At 40.4% G+C, this 21,909-nt stretch overlaps 1 protein-coding gene across 1 annotated transcript; it reads left to right on the forward strand.

Moving 5' to 3' along the window:
• The first annotated feature begins 1,202 nt into the window (after nt 1-1,202).
• On the forward strand, nt 1,203-15,938 carry ercc2 (excision repair cross-complementation group 2). Its single transcript, XM_021311560.2, has 23 exons — nt 1,203-1,362; nt 1,605-1,704; nt 2,513-2,590; nt 2,674-2,736; nt 2,829-2,942; nt 3,061-3,177; nt 4,149-4,265; nt 5,160-5,283; nt 5,370-5,466; nt 6,574-6,707; nt 8,032-8,200; nt 8,399-8,517; nt 8,599-8,668; nt 10,477-10,546; nt 10,672-10,773; nt 10,846-10,909; nt 12,274-12,395; nt 12,501-12,593; nt 12,687-12,759; nt 12,842-12,912; nt 14,589-14,732; nt 14,821-14,964; nt 15,097-15,938. The coding sequence occupies exons 1-23, from the start codon at nt 1,358-1,360 to the stop codon at nt 15,187-15,189; spliced, it is 2,283 nt and encodes a 760-aa protein (XP_021167235.2). The 5' UTR covers nt 1,203-1,357; the 3' UTR covers nt 15,190-15,938.
• The last annotated feature ends 5,971 nt before the right edge of the window (nt 15,939-21,909 follow it).

A 21,909-nucleotide genomic window follows, 5' to 3' on the forward strand; every position in this document is an offset into this window, starting at 1 on the left:
TATTTGGGAAATCAGTTTGAGAGGATCTGGGTTTTGTCACATGGCTGGAAGTAGACATCAGAAGATGGGTATGCTGTAATCATATCGGGATCGACATGGTCTGCGACAATACTCAGGCAGACTGTCTGGTGTTTAAATAATGCAGGCTGCCAAAACGTTCCCCATCAGCTAGAGCATTTTATTCAAGGCATTATGGATCCATGCTTTCATGTTGTTTCCACCAAATTCTGACCTGTCCATCTGAATGTCCACCAGAAACAGAGACTCACCAGGAAACGTTTTTTCAATCTGCTATTGTCCAGTTTTGGTGGGTCTGTGTGACATTGTCAGCAACAACATTCAGGCAGGCACTCAGATTTAAATAATAATAATAATAATAATAATAATAATAATAATAATAATAATAATAATAATAATAACAATAATAATTGTTTAAACAGATACATAAGTTAATAAAAATATAAATTTTTGCATGAAATACTATTACTTGTACAGTCTTGAACAATCAATTTGAATACTGCAAATCAAAATAAACAAATAAATAATAAAATAAACAAATAGCTCAGTCATACTGAATTTCTCATCATGTATAATCCATAGACATTTTATAATCTATAAAAAGTTTATTAAATTAAAGTCAGGGCAATAGGATAAAAATTTATCTGATAAAATGTATAATAAAACGCCTATAAATAGGCAATAAAGGGCCGTTATACTTTGATTTAATTCCTATGTATTTATAGCAAATAATGACAAATAACTCAACATTAGCACCTGTGCAATAACCTGTGCAATAACACTGTTAAATAATCCTGTTTAATAAGCGACTTCAGCTGTATAGATACCTCACTACCTCACCGTGTTCTTACCTGGTACCACTTAATGTAAAACGTCATTCCATTTGTACATTTGTCACCCTAACTATCTCCCCAGTACCTTTATTTATTTATTTATTTATTTTTTGATACACTGTAGATATGTGAACATACTGTATACCATATACCTTATGCGCCCTCTCCTCCTTTTGGCACCTTCTTTTTGTTTATTAAGCCGATGTGTGACAAGTACATTTCTCCAATGTGAGAAATGTATCTATCTTATCTAACTTATCTATCTTATCTTATCTGTCAAGTTGGGCTTTCTTTAAAATCATGTTTCAGGCAATGTCCGGTTCGTCCTGTTGGGGGCAGTAGGGCGCCTATAGGTTACGTCACTAACCATCGAAGAAGTAGCAGCGGCAGTTTGTAGCGGTGCTAACTTATGCGTTCCGTTTTGTTTGTTTAATTTGCAATTACAGTTGGAAATGAACATTTGAAAGCAGAAACAAGGACTGGTGGCTGTTACACGATCCGCCGAAATGAAGTGAGATTTGTTTTTTTTTTACTTTTTAAATTAAAAAAATTTACCAAACGAGCTGCCAAAGTGCTGCTGTTAGCTTGATTAGCTGAATTAAAAATCACTGTATAAACTATGACTTTATTTGACTCTGATTTTATGTTGAACATCTTGTTTTAAAACGTAGCCCCACATACGAGTTAATTTGTTTGTTCTAAGTGCTTTAAGATATTTCTGTTCTGCACCGTCGCTTTTAAATGACGTTTCAGGCTGAATATCGAGGGTCTGCTGGTCTATTTCCCCTATGATTACATCTATCCGGAGCAGTACTCCTACATGCTGGAGCTCAAGAGGACTTTGGATGCAAAGGTGAGTCTTTTTCCGTCAGAAATCTCTTTTAGGAAAAGATAAAGCATGGGTTTCTTATTGTAAATTTCTCCCACCCAGCTCATTAAGACATATAATTACTCATATTTAAACGATTTGTGTGGGAATCATTTATTAGAGATGAACTATTGAATAAAAAGAAAGGAAAGATCCATTTGTTTGGCCCCCTGAACTCAAACCTACTGATGACATTTCTGTAACATGTTTAATTTACTTGGACTAACTAAAAGTCAGGTAGACATATCAAATGATTCTATTATTGAATTATTTATTGATTGACTTTGGTCGTGATGGGTAAAACTTTCCATATTTATGTAATCTGAACAGGTGAAGAGTGCATCTTCCTCTTGTTTAAAATCTGGATATGTCATAACTCCCATCAGGGTTCTTTCACTTTCTTATGAACCATGGAGTGAATTTATTTTCCGTTACAGAATAAAGTAAAAAATCAAGTTTAAAGTCAAAATGGTGAGAGGAAAAAAACGTGGAAGTTATCTTAAAATCTTGAGTGTAGTGGAAACACAGATTAGGACCTTTGCGTTCAGCATGGGCCGGTATTAAATTCTGATTAGGCAAAAATATCATGGTACTATGATTATAGCTATGTTATTTTTGAAATGTCTGCATTTAAAAACAATAAAAGAAAGTTGTCAATTTATAGACAATAAATAAAACAACAAAGCAGCAAACTGTGCCCTCTGTGGTCCTAGCGCAGCTGATCTCTGATCTGTCAAAGTGAGCGATGGAGAAATAAATCCGTGTTGTTTGAATCGATGCGCTTTGTGTTCAGGGTCATGGCGTCCTGGAGATGCCATCGGGAACAGGGAAGACCATCTCTCTGCTGTCCCTCATCGTTGCCTACCAGAAAGTGAGTTTGACCTTAAGCATACGGCACTGGTGAGGTTACGGCTCCATTCTGATCCCTTCATCATGCCCCGTTATGTTTCTCAGGCCTTTCCTTTGGAAGTGACCAAGTTGATTTACTGCTCCAGAACCGTCCCTGAAATCGAGAAGGTGAGTCGGGTCAGATTAAGCAGCAATAATCAGACTTAGAAAAAACTGTTACAGGCTGATGGTTTTAAAACTCTCTGCTTCTGTGTGACGAGGTTGTGGAGGAGCTCAGGAAGCTGATGGAGTTCTACGCCAAGGAAACCGGAGAAGCGAACAACTTCATGGCTCTGTCTCTATCCTCCAGGAAAAACCTGTGCATCCACCCCGAGGTACGAACACCCGACGTCCAGCGCTGGGCAGCCTGGACTAAGATCATGGGTTCACCTCAGCGATTGTCCACACACCTCTTGGGAAGTAATAAAAACACTTCTGTTCAACTTCACATAGGTCAGCTCTCTACGTTTTGGGAAGGAGGTGGACGGGAAGTGCCACAGCCTGACGGCGTCATACGTCCGCGCACAACGCCACAGCAATCCCAACCAGCCTGTCTGCCGCTTCTACGAGGTAAGAACGCACCTAAACTCAGAGTAGTACTCACTTTTCAACCTAAATATTTATTCATGGTTTAAAAAAACATCAGAAACGCCTGGAGAAAAAAAATAAAATAAAGCAACTTAATTTTAACTGCCACGTTTGGTCATTATTAGTGATGCACCAATCAGGTTTTTATTGGTTGCTTCCTATTTCCAGCTTTTATTGAGGTCTGAATCGCTGATTCTGATTTTAAACAATTCTTTCGTTCAAAGTAGAAAAACTTTCACATATAACAAAGAAAAATGTGCTGCAGGTTCTTCAATTAGTCTTGAATTAAAATGAAGGGATTGCAAAATTATCCCCATTTGGGCATCAAAGCACACGTCTTTATATCAGATACTGACTGAGCTCAGAAAAGACCACTGGGGTGCATCCTTTCAGTTGATGCGTGTTTGCAGGCTGCTGCTTTTTGGCCAAAATAAAATACCAAACGCTGCTCTCTGTGTTGGAAACTCTGGGAACTCTCACATGATTGGCTCAGGAACCAGGAAGTAAACACGGGCTACACTCTGAACCAAAGTAGTTCTGGACCGTATCTCTCTAGGTTTGAAAGGAGAAAAACGTGACTAAGACGTTGTTGATGGAGAGGAATGATTGTTAATAGGGAATGTTACTTCCATCCTAGGTGACAACAAATGAGAATGATTTAGGTTGATTTTACAGTAAAAATGTGACTTATTGCTCCTTTAAACATGAATCTTGTATAAACTAGAAAGTTGTCCAGCAATCATCATTGATCAGGACAATACCCCGTGCCTCAACAATCGCGAGCTAATCTGAAAGTGCGATCCCCCAGACCAGGACCTATGATCCAGGAAACTCTGGGAGGAAATTGGAGAAAATCTTAGCCAAGATCTGAACCCTGGAGCTTTTTTTCCCCCTTGAGGCAACAGTGCTATCCTCGAAACCTTTTTCTTATATTGTTTTGCTTTGTGTTGCAGGAATTCGATGCAGTCGGGCGACAGGTACCTCTTCCACCCGGCATCTACAACCTCGATGACCTGAAGGAATTTGGCAGGAGGAAAGGCTGGTGTCCGTACTACCTGGCCCGCTACTCCGTATGTCAGAGGCTTTTCTTGCTAAGCTCTAACATGACAACAATGTCCTGTAATTGTGGTTATTTTCCCCATTTGCTTCTGTTTTTAAAGCTCTAGCTACGAATATAACAAAAAAGGCTGCAGTTGTGAGATTTTAATGAAGTCCTGCTGTGGGTTATATCTCCACATATCGGCATGCAAGTTTCTCAAATTCACAGAGGGTCAAAATTATGCAAACCGACTAAAATCTGCACCCATATTTGACACGACCATTCTATGTACAGCACTTTGGTCCTGTGTGTGTTTAACTTTCTCTACAAATAAGGCTGGTATGACACGGAGAAGACTGCAAACGTCTCCCTCAGATGAAAGGAACTTGTTAAGATGTTCAGCAACAACCCAGAAACCAACAAGGCTCAGGCATTTTTAGAGCCGACTGAACTTAGCAGCTGGCTGACTGGCCTAGTCAAAGCCTGTGGAGGGAAGGTGTAACAGTCACAAGTCCAAGATTTTGTTATTTTGCAACAATTAGAAGAAGAAGAAGCTTTCAAACCCAAGAACTCTGCAATAACTACCAAGCAGGGTGGTGGCAGTATCATGCTGTGGGGCTGATTCACTGTCAGGGGTACAAAATGGAGGGAATAATGATAAACATTAAGCTTCTGCAAAGACCTTTAAAACTGTTGAAAAACGTTTGGTGAATTTATGTATTTATTTGAGCCTCTGAAGTTCTTGGAAAATGCAGAGAAATTCAACTTGTGGTCAAATTTCAAAAGCATTGAAGATAATTATTCTGTCCTAGATAAAGAAGGGTTGACATTATTATATTTATGCCATTATTAGTGGCAGATAAAAACATTTATCCTCTTAATAATTGGTGTTTTTTTTTTTATATTAAAAACTGTCTGGTTTCAGATTCTGCACGCCAACATCGTCGTGTACAGCTACCACTACCTGCTGGACCCCAAGATAGCGGACCTGGTGTCCAAGGAGCTGGCCAAGAAGTCAGTGGTGGTGTTTGATGAGGCTCATAACATCGGTACGGAGCTGGAGATTACGTTACAGGGGGGAAAATTATCGTCTGGTGAGCTGAAGACAAAATCTTAATTACGATTTGTTCCTCAGACAACGTGTGCATCGACTCCATGAGCGTGAACATAACTCGGCGAATGCTGGACCGCTGCCAGACCAACGTGGACACGCTCCAGAACACCATACAAAAGTGAGTGTTTGATCAGGGGACGTTAAAGATGTCGCTCTACGCCTCACTCAACAGCATTAGCTCAGACTCAGAATGCTTTAAAACTTTTTCAATTCAATTGAATTTTATTTATATAGCGCCAATTCATGAAACATGTCATCTCAAGGCTCCTTCCAAATAGGGCTGAACGATTTTGCAAAATAATCTAATTGCGATTATTTTTTTTTTTCTTATTGCGATTTAATGCGTTTTTTTTGTTTTGTTTTTTTTCCCAGTTTAATTTATCATGTGTTTTAAAGTATATACAAACAACAAATCAATTTGTTTCCTCGCCATGTGGATTAGTTGCTAAAAGACCCACAGCATCTAAACTCGGAGCAGAAATGATTGCGTTCTGCCTACAATATATTTCAACCAAAATTGCAATTTTGACTTTTCTCTGCATTAACCACAAGCAACAAAAATTACCTCTAAAAAAAGATGTTTGTAAAGAAGGACTATTTAAAACAAGAACTTTTAATGTTTCTATTAATCAGAATAAATATTCAAAAGAACAGCTTTTAATTGATTTGGACATCAATCCTTGTTGGACATAAAATGTAACCAGTCTATGTATTAAACTGATTGACCAGAACTTAATGCTATGTATGATTATCTAAACTCTAAAACAAGTAATAAAATTAGATTATCTCACTGCTGCTACTGTCTTCCCTTCCATGTGGAGGCAAACCCACTTCAAACATTTTACCAACACCTAATTCATTAATTGTTACATAGCCAAAAATTGCTGACCTCTGCGATTTGGAAATTGCATTTTTTTTAAATTGCGATTATATTGAAAATGCGATTAATTGTTCAGTCCTAGTTCCAAAGTCAGATTCCATGAGATCCTCCAGGTTGGTGAGAAAGTTTCCTCTCTAAGGAAACCCAGCAGGTTGCATCAAGTCTCTCCAAGCAGCATTCACTCCTCCTGAAAGAGCGTAGAGCCACAGTGGACAGTCGTCTGCATTGTTGATGGCTTTGCAGCAATCCCTCATACTGAGCATGCATGAGGCGACAGTGGAGAGGAAAACTCCCCTTTAACAGGGAGCAGACACACTGACAGGAGCTTTTTGTTTGTCTCTGCAGGATAAAGGAGACGGATGCTGCTAAACTGAGGGAGGAGTACCGGCGCCTGGTGGAGGGTCTGAAAGAAGCCAACGTTGCCAGGGAGACGGACATCTACCTGGCGAACCCAGTGTTGCCTGACGAGATCCTGCAAGGTTCGCCAGCCCACGCCACCGTTGATTATCTTCCATTTACACGTTTATCTCCCTGCAGCGCCGTCTGCAGATGCATTTTTTTTAAAATGCTTCGCTGCACCTTTCTGCTGCGAGACGATTGTATCCAGAAATGGAGATTGTTTCTTTTAAGCCTAAACGGCTCCTCTTATATAATAACCTAATCCATTAGAAAAAAACAGCCTAGACTCAAGCCTGCATCTCTTTCTATATCTCTGCAGACGGATCGCTAAGCCACTCACCTCCAAGTTTTGCTGCTTTCAGCTTTTTTCTTTAAACTGGGGTTCTGCAGCAGCCGCTCTCAGCTTTTATGGCCGTGCAGAGAGACGTAGCCTCGGCGTTTATTTGTTTTGAACGTGTAATAATGTTTACAGAACAGTAAAATAAGTAGATGGAAAAAAAGGGTGTTGGAAATTTGTTCACACAGCATCTTAAAACCAATGTATGGATGTCTAAAACACATTTTCTGCATAATTTCAAATGTTATTTTAGTGGCATCATGAAATCCCTTTAAAATGGTCCAACTCTGCCACCTACTGGTGGAAAATGGTACCTGCTGTCGGCTTGGAACAACAGAAACTACATTATCCTGATGTAGAGCTCTTGATCCATAAACCAAGTTTTATTCTTTTTTTCCGGTGAATTTTACAGCAGACATTTTTACCGTGGTATTTAAATCTCTAAAGGTTTTTTCTGTGTGCGGGTCTCCTGTCTGGCAATGTGGCAATAAATAATTATTGTCTTTATGCCTAATAGAGCTTAACAGAATTTACTTTCACAAGTGGAGCCTTCCTGCTTTCGCCATAGTGCTCCACTTGATTTATAAATGCAAGAAGCTTTATTAGAATTTATGCTGGGACTATTTCATGTTCAGTGCATACAGAAACTGGAAGGTAGAAGAAAAAACAGATGAGACAAAATGCTAAAAAGGTGAAAGAGAGGAAAGGGAGAGAGCAATATAACATCCTCAGAGTCTGCTTCTACACCTGCAAAGAGAGATATAAAAAGAACAGCAGAACCAGCCGATAAAACATCACAGGTACAAACAGCCAACGCCTTGAAAAAAAGTTAAAATCTCTGAAGGTTTATTAGAAAACCCGTAGCAATGTGTGAAAGTGTCATTATGGTGACTATTTTCTATAACGTCACAATGAAAAGTTCTCCGATTGTCTAACCAGTTTTAGACCCTCTCCAGCAAAGCTCATAGGAACTCCTGTTGGTTCTGGTGGCGGTTCTGGGTTGAAGCTGAATTTTAAAACCCGTCGGCGCTGCCTGTCTCTGTCCTCCTGTCCCCCCCCCCCTGCAGAGGCGGTCCCCGGCTCGATCCGCACGGCCGAGCACTTTGTGGGTTTCCTGAGACGTTTCCTGGAGTATCTGAAGGCGCGTCTGCGGGTCCAGCACGTGGTTCAGGAGAGCGCCCCGCAGTTCTTAAAAGACATCTTTGATAAAGTCTGCATTGACCGCAAGCCTCTCAGGTCAGTCCGCTCTCTCCTGCAGACACAGGAAACTTTAAAGTTCTTTTAATGTCAGGAAAAAAATAAACGTATCAACCGTCGGAGGAACGTGAAACTTCTAAGAATAAATCAAAATACGACTTCCAGCTTGTGTTTGCGCCGTCGTCTGACGACGGACTGAATAATTTTTTTTACGCGTGTTGTGGTGCGTGATTCCAGGTTCTGTGCAGAGCGGCTGCAGTCGTTACTGCGGACCCTGGAGATCGCAGACATCGCCGACTTCTCCGCCGTTACCCTCATCTCCAACTTCGCCACGCTTGTCAGCACCTACAGCCAAGGTACGGAAATATGCTGCAGAGGCCAGGCTCAGTTTCAGGAACTTCTGAATTAAACGTCTTTTTTTCACCCTCCTTGTAAAGGTTTTACTATCATCATTGAGCCTTTTGAAGACAGAACTCCAACCATCGCCAACCCCGTGCTGCACTTCAGGTAAGAACAGAAATAGTCATACTGAATAAATTAGAATATGGGTTCTAATGATTAGGTTCTTGTTTGTCAGATTAAAAGTATCTTTTGAAGATAACAACCGTTTAGTAAGTATTAAACATACTTTTCATTAAGCACAGAGTTCTGAATTACATTTTTATTGATATTTTTATTTATAATTACCTAATTTTATACAGAACAACCATATTAGCTTTTTTTTTTAATTTTTAACAACAAGCTTGGAAGAAAATCGATCCCATCAAATAAAATAAAAAAAACAACAACTAAATCTCAGGTTGACATGACAAACTTATCACAGACAAAAAAAACAAAGGAATTAAAAGTCCAGTTGATTTAATATTCTAATCTTAGATGTTGTGTTTTCATTATCCAGTCTGTGAGTAACTATCAAAAAGTGAATCTGGTTCAGTAACTCAATTAACTAAGGTAACATTATATAAATGAATGTTCTAATTAATCGAATATGACTGTTTCTGCTTTAAAATCATTAGTTGATACCTTTTCCATGTACAGATGTTAATTTTTTTTAATTTTCCAATTGGATCAATTGTCATTAATTCCCAATGATCAATTTAAAAAAAGAAAAACATATTCCACTCTCGGCATGTTTGTAAAAGCACCATTAACTTTCATCACTTTATTAATTTGCTGTTACATTGATATTAGTATCAACATGTTGCATAACCACACAGTCATGTAAATGTTAAATACCAGCAATCAAAGAGTCTATCTTGAATCGTGAGGATAGACACAGAAAGCCCAGAAGCTCACATTGATCCAGGGGTACTTTCTATGCTAGATGGTAATAGAGGATGATGTCACAGCTAACAGAACGCCAGACCAGTTGTGTGAAAATGCCAGGGAACAAAAAGTTAAAAGTTGAAATAACTAACAATGTAAATCAGAGAACAGGAGAACTCAGCAGAGTGAGAGAAATAGACCCTGATGTCCTCCAGTATCCTAAGCCTATAGCAGCATAACTATAGAGATAGCTCAGGGTATGAGCCACTCTAACTAGAAGCTTTGTCACAAAGGAAAGTTTTAAGACTAGTCTTAAAAGTAGACGGGGTGTCTGCCTCATGGACCAAAACTGGGAGTTGGTTCCACAGGAGAGGAGCCTGATAGCTAAAGGATCTGCCTCCCATCCTACTTTTAGAGACTCTAGGAACCACCAGCAGACCTGCAGTCTGAGAGCGAAGTGCTCTGTTAGGAACATACGGGGTAATCAGAGCTCTGATATATGATGGAGTTTGATTATTAAAGGCTTTATACGTTAGGAAAATTTTAAACTCTATTCCAAGATACTTAAACTCCTCCCCGACCCAGAGGACCTGCCAAACCAAGCCTCTTAATAGGCTAAACACAAATTAGCAAAGCCGTACGGAGTTGCGTGAAACCTGTTAAAAAGGGAGCAGCATTACTGCTTCCTCTGAATTTAGAAGAGAAAGTAGCAGCAGGGCGCTGCTGATAAAATCCATTTTAAGGAAATCCGGCCGTGACGGTGGAACAAAGTTACACACTAAATCAGTAATGGAAAAACAAGCTAATCTAAAGTTAGTGTTGAAAAAACAGAATTTGGCAGAAAGGTAAAAAATAAAATACAGGTGTGTGGAAAGACGGCAGCACCGAACTGTGAAAAGCCTTTTAGAATCACCCTGCCGCTCGACTTGAGGCTAAACGTTTCTGTTGTGACGACCTTGTGGAGATGTTTGACCGTAACGCAGAAAACAAACGGCCGGCTCAGTAATCCTGGCCTCATCTGACGGCTTTCTCTCCGCTTTCCTCTCCAGCTGCATGGACCCGTCTATAGCCATCAAACCCGTTTTCCAGAGGTTTCAGTCGGTCGTCATCACCTCGGGGGTACGGCTCTCTCCTTCCTCTTTGATGCATTTAGATTCACGCTGATCCTGCGAGATTTCAGCGCCGCCGTCCGCCTTTTAACAGCTAAGGCAGAATATTAACTGTATCTACGTCTCTCACCTCAGACTCTCTCTCCGTTGGACATCTATCCCCGCATCCTCGACTTTCGGCCGGTCACCATGGCGTCCTTCACCATGACGCTAGCGCGCACCTGCCTCTGCCCTCTGGTGTGTAACCGACAACCCGACGGTGGAGGCTCCCGGCGACGGCCTCGTCACTAACGCCGTGTTTTTGTGCAGATTGTCGGCCGGGGCAACGACCAGGTGGCTCTGAGCTCCAAGTTTGAGACGAGGGAGGACTTCGGTAAGCGGGGAACGTTTTATAAAACGGAGCATTTTAACGTTAGCATGTATTTAATTCAAGTTATATAGCGCCAATTCATGATACATGTCATCTCAAGGCTCTTTCCAAAGTCAGACTCCATCAAATCCTCCAGGTTGGTCAGAAAGTTTCCTCTCTAAGGAAACCCAGCAGGTTGCATCAAGTCTCTCAAAGCAGCATTCACTCCTCCTGAAAGAGCGTAGAGCCACAGTGGACAGTCGTCTGCATTGTTGATGGCTTTGCAGCAATCCCTCATACTGAGCATGCATGAAGCGACAGTGGAGAGGAAAACTCCCCTTTAACAGGGAGGAGAACCTCCAGCAGAACCAGAACCAGGCTCAGTGTGAACGCTCATCTGCCTCCACCCACTGGGGCTTAGAGAAGACAGAGCAGAGACACAGAAAGCACAGAAGCTCACATTGACCCAGGAGTACTTTCTATGTTAGATGGTAATAGAGAATGATCTGCCTCCCCTGGATGATGTCACAGCTAACAGAACGCCAGACCAGGAGTACCTTCTATGAAGAGAAAAATGACAGAACAAAGAGATAAAAGCTGAAACAACAAACAATGCAGATTGGAGAGCAGTAGGAGAACTCAGCAGAGTGAGAGAAATGGGCCCTGCACTGCAAAAACAGAACTAAAAATAACTAAAATGTTCTTGAAATTAGTGCATTTGTCCTTGATTTGAGCAGGTAAATAAGATTATCTGCCAATGGAGTAAGTATTTTTACCCCTAAAATAAGATAATTGGATATAATACATTTGAAATAAGTTAATGGAGATGAGTTCTTCCTATTTTAAGTGCAAAAATCTTATTTCATTGGCAGATTATCTTATGTACCTGCTCAAATAAAGTACAAATACACAAAAATGTACTAATATTTAGTTCCGTTTTTGCAGTGTGATGTCCTCCAGTAGCTTAAGCAGCACACTGCAAAAAGGGAACTAAAAGTAAGTAAAATTTTCTTAAAATGTGTATATTTGTCTTTGATTTGAGCAGCTAAATAAGAGTATTTGCCAATAGACTGAGAAGTTCTACCCCTAAAATAAGATAATTAGACATCCTGCACTTGAAATAAGATGATGGATATGAATTATTTTAAGTGCAAAAATCTTATTCCATTGGCATCATAATAGTGTGTTTACCAGCTCAAATCAATGAAAAATACACTCATTTCAAGAGGATTTTACCTACTTTTAGTTCCCTTTTTGCAGTGCATAACTACAGAGATAGTTCAGGGTAACATGAGCCACTCTAACTAGAAGCTTTGTCACAAAGGAAAGTTTTAAGCCTAGTCTTAAAAGTAGACGGGGTGTCTGCTCATCTGTCGCTGTTTCCCCAGCTGTGATCCGTAACTACGGCAACCTCCTCCTGGAGATGTCGGCGGTCGTCCCTGACGGGATCGTGGCGTTCTTCACCAGCTACGTCTACATGGAGAACATAGTGGCGTCCTGGTATGAGCAGGTCTGTGTGGGAACATGTGTCGCTGCCTTTGGATCGCACCACCGTGGTTTTTTTTTAACCTCATCGGCAGCAGGAAGAATTAGACTTCTTGTTTTCTGCTTGCAGGGAATCCTGGAGAACATCCAGAGGAACAAGCTGATCTTCATTGAAACCCAGGATGCAGCGGAGACCAGCATGGCTCTGGAGAAGTACCAGGAGGTCCGAGACGTTCTGGGAATCGGCTTCAGCTGTTTAAAAAATTTGATTTTTTTTTACTAGAAATAAAACATGGTGCTGCTTTTCCCTCCTCAGGCGTGTGAGAACGGCAGAGGAGCCATCCTCCTCTCTGTGGCCAGAGGGAAGGTGTCTGAAGGAATAGATTTCGGTAAATATAATCGGATCCGTGTGATGGAGTGGCGCCGTGGAATCGCTGTTGGAGTCATTTCGCCTGTTTTCTGTTCACCCAGTGCATCATTTTGGCCGAGCGGTGATCATGTTCGGAGTCCCGTACGTTTACACTCAGAGCCGCATCCTGAAGGTGAGAGCCGTCTCTGCACTTAAAGCCCAGATCATCATCTCGCCTCCACCGTGCAATGCACACGGTTCAAAACGGACGGAAACTGAAGTATCATAAGAAACAGGCTGTACTTGTCCAGTCTTTTTCTAATGGTCACGATTTAACCTGCTGCCTTAGTGCTGTAGAACAAGAAACGGGTTGTTTTAGATTTCTCTGAGAGTTACATGGTCTGTATAAAACAAACTTAAAGGTATTCTGTGTGTAGCAGCTCCATAGCGCTTGAAATACTCAGCCAGTCTCAACGACGGGTGAATTTCGCTTTTTATTTTCTTTGAAGATCCACCATGATCATCACAGTCACAGTGAAAACTAAAACATATACAAAACAAAAACTTACAATACAAACAACACAACAAAAACGTACCTCGCTGCTTTCACTGGGGAACACTAAGGCTACGATGCTCAATTCCGATTTTTTTGTGAAATCAGATTTTTTTTTTTGCGTGTCCGTTCACATTTCCAAATATATGCGACTTTTATGTGATCTCCTGTGTGAACTGCATTCATACGCCTAAGTGTCCCGCATGCCCAGTAGAGGACGCGATGACGTCATACTTAGCAAAGCGTGCTCAGTGTTTGCGGAAGTAAACGTGGATCGCAATGCTGCAGCGTATCTCGCGTTCTTTACGTTATTCTCCAACCGGAGCAGCACGTTACCGACGCAATCTTTTTAAGAAGATCGAGAAGAAAGAGAGCCAAATTTTAGCGATGTGAGCGGCTTTACTGATACGGACTTCATTCATAATTTTCGAATGACAAAGGCAACCGTTATGTCCGTCTGAACGGATCTCTTTAGCGCGCTCACGTAAAAACACACAACTTCGGCGGCCATAGCAGCGAGTAAACGCGTTGCTGTGTGGCTGTATGGACTTGCAACAGGTGCTTGTTACCGCACAATAGTCAACCTCTTTGGCATAGCCAGGTCCACCGTTAGTGACATTTGTCGAGTATCAATGACGTACAGGTCGGATAAATGCGACCTGGCCGTACAGACACAGGTAGCATTTGAAAAGATCAGATACGTATCGGATTCAGGACCACATATCCAAGCGGCCTGGGTCGCATTTGAAAAAGTTCGATCTGTGTTGTTCAGACTGTCATGAAAAGATCAGATTCAGGTCGCATATGGGCAAAAAAAAAAAATCGGAATTTGGTCACTTCAGGCTGCAGTGTGAACGTTGATTTCTTGGTCACATCTTGACAGTTCAAGTCATTCATTGGCACAATGATTCTACCAGCTTTTATAGGCCTACCCTCATTAGCTATGGCAGCCCATGAGGTACATAAAAACATTACAAAGTGCAAATACCATTAAACAAAACTAAATATAAACCACCAACAATGCTAATCAAAACAAACATTCATAAACAATCTGCAACATTCTTAATTTATAAAATTCACTTTGAATAATGTAAATAGTAATAATAGTAAATCGTCTTTATTGTCATTGAAACATACATTGATAATAAAATATTAAAAATAAAAAATAATTAGGTAATAAAATAAAATAAATAATTTAGGTAATTTAAATAGCTCACTAATCCATTACACTGTGTAAATAACAGATCGAAGGGCACATCGGATCGCTTCTTTTAGGGTCGTCACTGACGGTTTCCTGTCGGCCATCTTTCCCTCAGGCTCGGCTGGAGTACCTGCGGGATCAGTTTCAGATCAGAGAGAACGACTTCCTGACGTTCGACGCCATGCGGCATGCGGCTCAGTGCGTGGGCCGAGCCATCAGAGGCAAGACGGACTACGGCCTCATGATTTTCGCAGACAAGGTGAGCGGCACTGGAAGCTGCGAATGAGCAGGGGAAAAAAAAAAAAATGAAAAAGAATGTGTTTAATTTTTAAACTTGTTCCCCGCAGCGATACGCTCGCGCAGACAAACGCGGGAAGCTGCCGCGGTGGATTCAGGAGCACATCAGCGACGGCAGTCTGAACCTCACCGTGGACGAGGCCGTCCAGCTCTCCAAGCACTTCCTGCGGCAGATGGCTCAGCCTTTCAGACAGGTAGCCACCAGAAGGAGTCTCCATCAGCCGTTTGCTTAATGTTTTACATAAAAACTCTTGACGTTTCTGACGTTGGAATACGAACAAAACCAGAGCGGCGTTCTAAACTATCTTTGTGTCTCGTCTCTCCAGGAGGACCAGCTGGGTCTGTCTCTGCTGACCCTGGAGCAGCTGCAGTCGGAGGAAATGCTGCAGAAAATCTCTCAGATAGCTCATCAGACCTAAAACAAAGACAATCCAAAGTGGGGATTATGTCGTCACCAAAGCATCGCCTCTCCGGATATTTTAGGTTTATCAGTCTTTGGGAGATTTCCCCCCCTCAAAGAATCAGAAAAAGTCAAAAACTGGATTTATTTCCATTTTTTTTGTTGCATGGAGCACTTTTTCTTTGCTACTTGATGCCTTCAGGCCACTAGTCTGCATTTGTAAAGCAACATTTGAAGATGGCAGCCAGTGTTTCAAACTATTCAATTGGCAAAGAAAACAATTTAGGCCTATAACTTTTATTTTTATTTGAAACAAATTTTGGCTGAGACCAGATTCAGTTTTATTTTACATTTAAAAAGGCAAAAAGCTGCTTACAGTGCTTTACTGATAGGAACCTGTACTCCTGTCCTCAGATCGGCCTCCAGGCCAGAACCAACACCCAAAACGACCTCCTCAGTTTGTCAACCTGTGGATCATGTAAACAGATTTATTTTGTGAAAAGGCTTTCTTTAACTGTTACAGGTGAAACTTGCTTTTTGTTAAAAAACAACAAGAAATCTTGATTTTTACAAACAGGATGAAGGCATGCGGGGGGAAAATGTTTCTAAAGTGTCTGTTGTACAGACTTAAACCACCTCCTGTTCTGGCTGTAAATAGACAATTTTTATACGTTTGTCTATAAATGTTGAGTCAATAAAGCAAAACTCTGACTTTGTATTAACTCTGACCTGAAACATTACTGTTGCCCATGAAAGCTTTGAACTTTTTGGAGGCTCTGGAGCCAGTGTGGTGGCGATTGACCCACCCAAACAACCTGAAAAAGACGTTAAATTTTAACATTGTTCGTAACTAGTCAATGTTGGGAACATAAATGCTCTTAAACTCGATACAATCATGAAACAAAGAAAATCCCAGATACTGACATTTTAGATCAAAACACAGTAAATAATGAGCGTCCTTTTTGATGTAAACCAAGTAATTCCCATAGTAAACCCTAACTGTTTCTTAGCAACCTATTTTCAGATACAGACACAAACACTTAATTCAAACTTAACCCTTTATTCAACCAACTTTTTTACCAAAACTGCAAGTTTTTAAAAAAGAAAAAAATTGCTCTCTGAACTCTATAAAAAGGGGCGGAGCTTGGTGATGGAGCTTTTGTGATTAGTTGGAAGGGTGTAACGACGGTAAGATTAACCTATATGGCTAACATAAAATGGAAGGAAAACTGTTATTCTATTGAACTTTTTATTGATCCTTTTATTTTATCAATATACATCTATCAATTCATTTATATTGTTATTATATAACAGTATATATCGGTTTCCTCCGCAGCCAGATCCCGGATAAGAAGAAGACAATGAGTATGATTCATTAAAAAACATAACTGGGAGTTTAGTAAAGGACGTATATGGAGGGAAGACTGCTAACATTTAAACAAATAGTTTCTAAATTCAATATCCCTCGTAAGCATTTTTATAAATACCTACAACTCAAACTTTCTCTGACGCCTGATAACATTTCTATGTGTATCCCTTCAATGTCAGTCTTAGAAACCTCTTTAACTAAAAATCCTTACGGGAAAGGTATGACCTTCGAATTTTATAATTTGCTGAGGTCATCCTCTTCTGAATCCTCTGTTTCTACATTAAATGCTTGGAAAATGGATTTGCATTATGAGACAGCTATGAATAGGAATATTACAGGCCAAGAGTGATCGCTGTGTCATGGAAGGAAATGAGGTAAACCAAGTACTAAAAAAGTAGCTAAAAGAGTTATCTACATGTTTACCACTGAAAAAAATAACATACACTAGAAGAAACTGTATGAGGGCATTTCAGTAATTATATTAAGAACAAGAACCTGAACGCATCTGTTGTAGGTATCTGGGAAAACAACGCCTTTCTGATCCAGTTCCACAACCTAATGCTGTATTTTGTAAATTTCACCAACATCCGAGAACTCCCAAATACCCAAATCTGCTTTGTAATGTACGTTGTTTTATGTTTGTTAAAAGGTTTGTGCTTGTTTATGAGTATATATTTTAAAATTTCCATAAAGATAGTTTTGAAAAAAAAAAAAAAACATCACTGTACAGAAAACCCCTGTTATTATCTTCAGCTGTCACTTCATACATTGTACCTGGAATATTTTATCAGCTGGTTCTGCTGTTCTTTTATATATCTCTTTGCAGGTGTAGAAGCAGACTCAGAGGATGTTATCTCTCTCTTTCCTCTCCTCCATTTTTGTCACCTTTTCACCCTTTTAGATTTTGTCTCATCTTGTTTTTTCCTCTTTTACCTTCCCATTTTAGTGTCCATTGAACATGAAATAGTCCCAGCATAAAACCTAATAAAGCTTCTTGCATATATAAATCAAGCGGAGCACTATGGTGAAAAGCAGTAATGCTCCACTGGTGAAAGTAAAACCTGTTGGTCTCCTTTTGGTATTAAGACAACGATTCTTAACGCCACACTGCCAGACAGGACACAGGAAAAGAAAAAAGAACATCACTTACGAGGCATCATTGGAAATTGTAGGTTAAAATAAAAAGTGAAAACTCCTTGCCTGGAGGTAAATTTCCATCCTTTCCTGTCATATTTAGCTTAGATAGTTGGGTTATTACGTGTCGGTCTCCTGCCTGCAGGAGGAAGGTTGTTTATTTTACCAACAGACACCAACTCGTCACCAACATCTAGAAAAAACAAAGTTACCTTAAAAAGACATCAGGAGCGGTGTTCCTGCAGTGTCAACGCCAAGGCTCTCTTCGGTGGACCGATTCACAGCAACAGGTGGGGAAGGGGCGGGGTGGCAGGGATGCTCTGTGCCGAACAGCCTCAGTAAAGCAGCAAAACAGTAGAAATCAAAATCTCGGTGTTTATTTTTTTTTTTTATCGTTCTTTAGCTCGATGCAGGGAAGGAACCCTTTCCAACCATCCGACGCTTACCTGAGGTTGAGTCATGGATAACGGGGTCCAGAAGGTGAAACAAGACATTCCTCTTTCCCAGAAACGGTCTCCAGATCCTCCCTCTGGTACCCCGTGGCATTCCCTGGTTCCTCTGGCAGCGATGGATCTGCACCAGGGCCGCTTTCCAAACAGCGCGTGCCGTGAAAACATCCAGTCTGAGGCGTTCATCATGCACACCGAGCACGTCGACCGACGCCTTTCGATGAGGCGAAGCAGTGGCTCTAATCCAGAGTTGTCCTCTGGTTATGGATCAAATCTGGAGCTGGAGCATGATATTAACCTATTGCCTTTAAATAAACACACAAAGGACGTCCTCTCACAGCGGAATCCTCTTTAATCCTATTTAATTTATCCAAAAGCTGCAGGTAAAACATAAAAACATTCCTCTTTAACAGAGTAAACGACTTCAACGAAGCCTACATGTGCGTTTTATGAGCTTTCTATGGTAACTAACAGCATGACTTCAACTCTCTAAACAAACAATGTTTCCCACAGCAAATATACAAACAATAATTCCTCATAGATAAAAAAAAAAAATACAACCTGACCAGGTGACAAGGGGTAGTATATGGAGATTCTATCCAGGCTGGTTTGACCTATACGCTTCAAGAACATCTTCCCTAATACTAAAACTTAGATTAACGTTATGATTACCAGCTTCTCAGATTGCAGTTGTGCATTTATGAACACGAACGTCTGGCTTTTCTTTAAATGTTGGAAACTCTTCAGTTTGCATGGAGCCACGACTCTTATCTCTAATCCAAAGAACTCCAAAATATCAGATTTTTAACTTCAGAAACTAAACAAAGCGAGGATTTCTTTAGGAATGTATTTACGTGTGTAGTTTGTAAACTTCCCCACATTGAGCGTAGCGTCATACATGTGCCACGCATGTGTTGGTCCGTGTTCTGATAATATGTTTTTTTTATTATTATTATTATCATTACAGCAAATTTTCCATATTTTATCATCATATGGAAATAAGTTCAACAGTGCAAACTCACTTTACTTCAACAGTTGTTTAAATAAATTATAAAATTTCTTAAATATAATTCATAGACAGTTAACTTGAAGGTAATAAACATCTACTTTATAAAATAGGTTATTGGTGGATATTTGTATTAAAATCATAGTTTGACAAAAGCCCCAATGAGACGATTTTTAGATTTCTATATTTGCTGGTGGTTTGAGTAAAAAATGAATATATTTGTTTTATTTTAAAGGTCCATAGTGCAAGTATTTAAGTTAAATATGATGTTTTCTTTCCCACAGATGTTCTAACAATAGCCCCACGTTTAAAATTAGTTTTCCTTTATTTACAGCAGTTGCCTCCATAGGCTGGATTAGTCAGTTCATGAAAGTGATTCGGGTCGAATCCTGTGGGTGTTCTTGTAACGCGCTGCATGTTCTCGTTCACTCGGCTACTTTGTCGAGTCTCCGCCGTAATCAATGCATTAGCGAGAGAACACGGACTAACGTCAATATTTAGAGCTTTCTTAGAAGACATTACGCCTGGAAACGCCTGCAGTCGCAGTGACAGACGCTTTTCCTCTTCCCCAGTGCTCAACACTGGTGTCATTTCAACTTGTCGCCAGAGGGGGCAGGCTTCTGTAGAAACTCTGAAACCTACGCTATGCTCCTTTAAAGCTTAAGTGTTAAAAATATTAAAAAAATGTTTGTTAAATCGGACTTTTACAATCCAGAAAACAAGACAAAAAGCTGAAGGAGTTTTAACGGATTTCTTTTTTGCCGCTGCTAAAGGTGCCTTTCACACTGGACCAAGTCTGCGCTACAGAACTGCCTAAAAAGAACAGATGAAGCTGGCTGCATCGATAAAAACGCAGTGAAGCAGATTGTTTTCTGCTCGTTTCTGCAGACGCGATGATCCCGTCAGGGTCGGCCGGTAAGAACCGGGATATCCAGCAGTATTCTGGCTTCCTTCGTGTTTTCATGTCAATACTCTACACTTCCAGGTTCTCCGTTTTCACAAAATTAAAATATAAAATACAGCAAATATTTCTACTGCTGGTTGGTTTTAAATATGTAATCTGCATAAAAGTGAAGAAGAAACTGGAAGGAGGGGAGGTAAGGGACAAGTGTTCAAGGATACAAGGAAGGCAAGAGAGTCAGGAGGTAGCGGGTAGTACGCAATGAAGAAAGAACACAAGGAAAGAAGGAACAAAGGACGCAGGGGAAGGATGTACACAAGGAAAACATAAAAGGAAAGACAGGACAAAAGGAGGGAAGGTAGTATACAAGGAAGGACACACGGAAGGACAGGCGAAAGGCAGTAGTATGCAGTGAAGGAAGGAAGCACAGACATAAGGACATAAGGGAGGACACAAGGAAAGAATGAAAGTTTACAACAAAGGACACAAGGAACAAAGGAAATGAAGAAGGAAAGGTAGTATACAAGGAAGAAAGGACACAAGAAAAGAAGGAAAAAAGTTAACAAGGAACAGAGGATACAAGGAAACAAGGAAGGAAAGATGCAAAGGGGTAGTATACAATGAAGGAACGAAGCAAACAGATAAAGACAGAAGGAAGGACAAGAAAGGAAGGAACCAATGACACAGTGGACAAAAGATACAAGGAAAGAGGACAAACAAGAATAAGGTCATACACAATGAAGGAAAGAAGGAGGGACACAAGGAAGAAAGGACACAAAGAAGGAAAGGAGGGTAGTACACATAGAGGCACAAAGATAGAGAAAGAAGGGAGGATATAAGGAAGTGTGGATCTGAGCCGGTGTCTCACCAGAATATCATTACGCTTACATCATGACAAGATTCTTGATTCCTGACAGAGGAAAGGAATTAGGAAGGAACAAAGGACACTAGGACATATATGAGGAATGGACAGAAAGTACAAAAATACAAATATTTTCTGTACTTTTCCAGACATTGTAGGAATATCAGTGTTTGCGTCTAAAGATTTTGTGATTTTTAGCTGTAGCGCCATTTTCCCCCCCCCCCAACAGCGACACCCAATGTTTATTAGAGGTACTGCAACGCGCTTCACTTTGCTACAGCGTGTCTCCATGTTGTCACAACTTGTTGCTTATCCAGTTAACAGATGCTTTAATCACGTTGTTTCCTGATGCAATTGCAGAAGAAAACACAAATTGTGTTATCTTTATTCTAAAAAGATAAAACTATTAGAAATGTACTAAATCAAATGCAGGTAGTAATACTTCATTAGCCTTTAAAGGCATACTATGCAACATTTTTCAGTTAATTAATGTGTTCCATACCGTTTTGGATGATTAAATGAGTCATTTCAGGTCGAACAAAGGTTTTCTCTGCCGCCCTGGTGGTTTGTGGGGGAAATACCGTACTTGCAATTGCAGGAGCCCTCGGCCCGCACCCACAGGCTCAGAAGTCTGGTGCAAGACCGCGAGAGTCGGTCTTGCTTTACGGCGAGAACTCCATGTGTTTTTGCCCTGCCATTCACTATATGCACGCGCAAAAGCAACAACAAAGAAACGCGTGTTAACGTCAAATAAACATGCAAGCATATCGAGTTTTTATTATTATTATTATTATTTATTACATTTTTTTTTAATGTTGCGGCCACCCTGATATTCATACTTTCACTGTGTTAGTCGTTGTTTGTACTGCCGTTTTTTCGACTTTTCGTTGCGTTCGCCTGTCTGCTAAGCTCAAAACAACCGCGCCTGGCTTGACGGAGAAACCAGAACAGCTGAGCATCTTTACGACAGTGCACTTTTACTTTAGCCCTCTGGGGGGAGCCTCGCTGGAAAACGATG

The sequence above is a fragment of the Fundulus heteroclitus genome, chromosome 18 (genome assembly GCF_011125445.2).
Source record: "Fundulus heteroclitus isolate FHET01 chromosome 18, MU-UCD_Fhet_4.1, whole genome shotgun sequence".
In the NCBI taxonomy this organism is placed as follows: domain Eukaryota; kingdom Metazoa; phylum Chordata; class Actinopteri; order Cyprinodontiformes; family Fundulidae; genus Fundulus; species Fundulus heteroclitus.

Bases quoted from the DNA above. Each gene is read 5' to 3' on its own strand.
- ercc2 (XM_021311560.2), top strand. The intron at 8,518-8,598 runs GTACGGAAATAT...CTCCTTGTAAAG, and splicing joins TGTCAGCACCTACAGCCAAG to GTTTTACTATCATCATTGAG. The intron at 14,965-15,096 runs GTAGCCACCAGA...TCGTCTCTCCAG, and splicing joins TGGCTCAGCCTTTCAGACAG to GAGGACCAGCTGGGTCTGTC.